We start from the raw sequence: 482 nt of genomic DNA on the forward strand, positions 1-482 counted from the left end.
AGGAGCTGGAGCAGCGCGCGGAGGAGCTGGCCCGGACGGCGGGGCTGGTGAACATGGGCCGTGTCGGGGAGCTCAAGGGCCATTACCTCTTCGCCTACCAGCCCGAGGGCCGCGCGCAGAGCCCGCGTGAAGCCATAAGGAGGTCGGTGGACACTTTGTTTGCACAGCACGACAGCGTGCGGTGGCACTCGGAGCAGAAGCTTCTGAAGCGCTCCAAGCGCAGCCTGCACTTTAACGACCCCAAATACCCCCAGCAGTGGCATCTGGTGAGTGGTTTCCCTGCTCCCGCCGTGCCCGCGGGCAGGCTCTCCCACGGGAGGCTAACGTCCTTTTCTGTCCTTGTGGTGAGGAGGAAGCGCAGCGAGAGCTCTCCCTGCCTGCGGCGCACTCGCTGTGGTAACGGGAGGAGTTGTCTCTCTGGTGGCACTGGGGTGGCCGCAGGGTTCAGCCAAATCACACCGGGCACTCCAGCTCACGGCTCC

General features: G+C 65.4%; 1 protein-coding gene across 1 annotated transcript in view; it reads left to right on the forward strand.

Annotated features, from left to right (window-relative positions):
- Positions 1-5: 5 nt before the first annotated feature.
- PCSK7 (proprotein convertase subtilisin/kexin type 7) overlaps positions 6-482 on the forward strand; it is a gene marked incomplete at both ends in the record, with an annotated part of 11,626 nt that continues 11,149 nt past the window's right edge. The window contains 1 exon segment of the mRNA XM_009080985.1: positions 6-266. Within this exon segment, the coding sequence (XP_009079233.1) occupies positions 6-266 (261 nt within the window).

Source organism: Acanthisitta chloris, unplaced genomic scaffold (assembly GCF_000695815.1).
Source record: "Acanthisitta chloris isolate BGI_N310 unplaced genomic scaffold, ASM69581v1 scaffold138, whole genome shotgun sequence".
Taxonomy (NCBI): Eukaryota; Metazoa; Chordata; class Aves; order Passeriformes; family Acanthisittidae; genus Acanthisitta; species Acanthisitta chloris.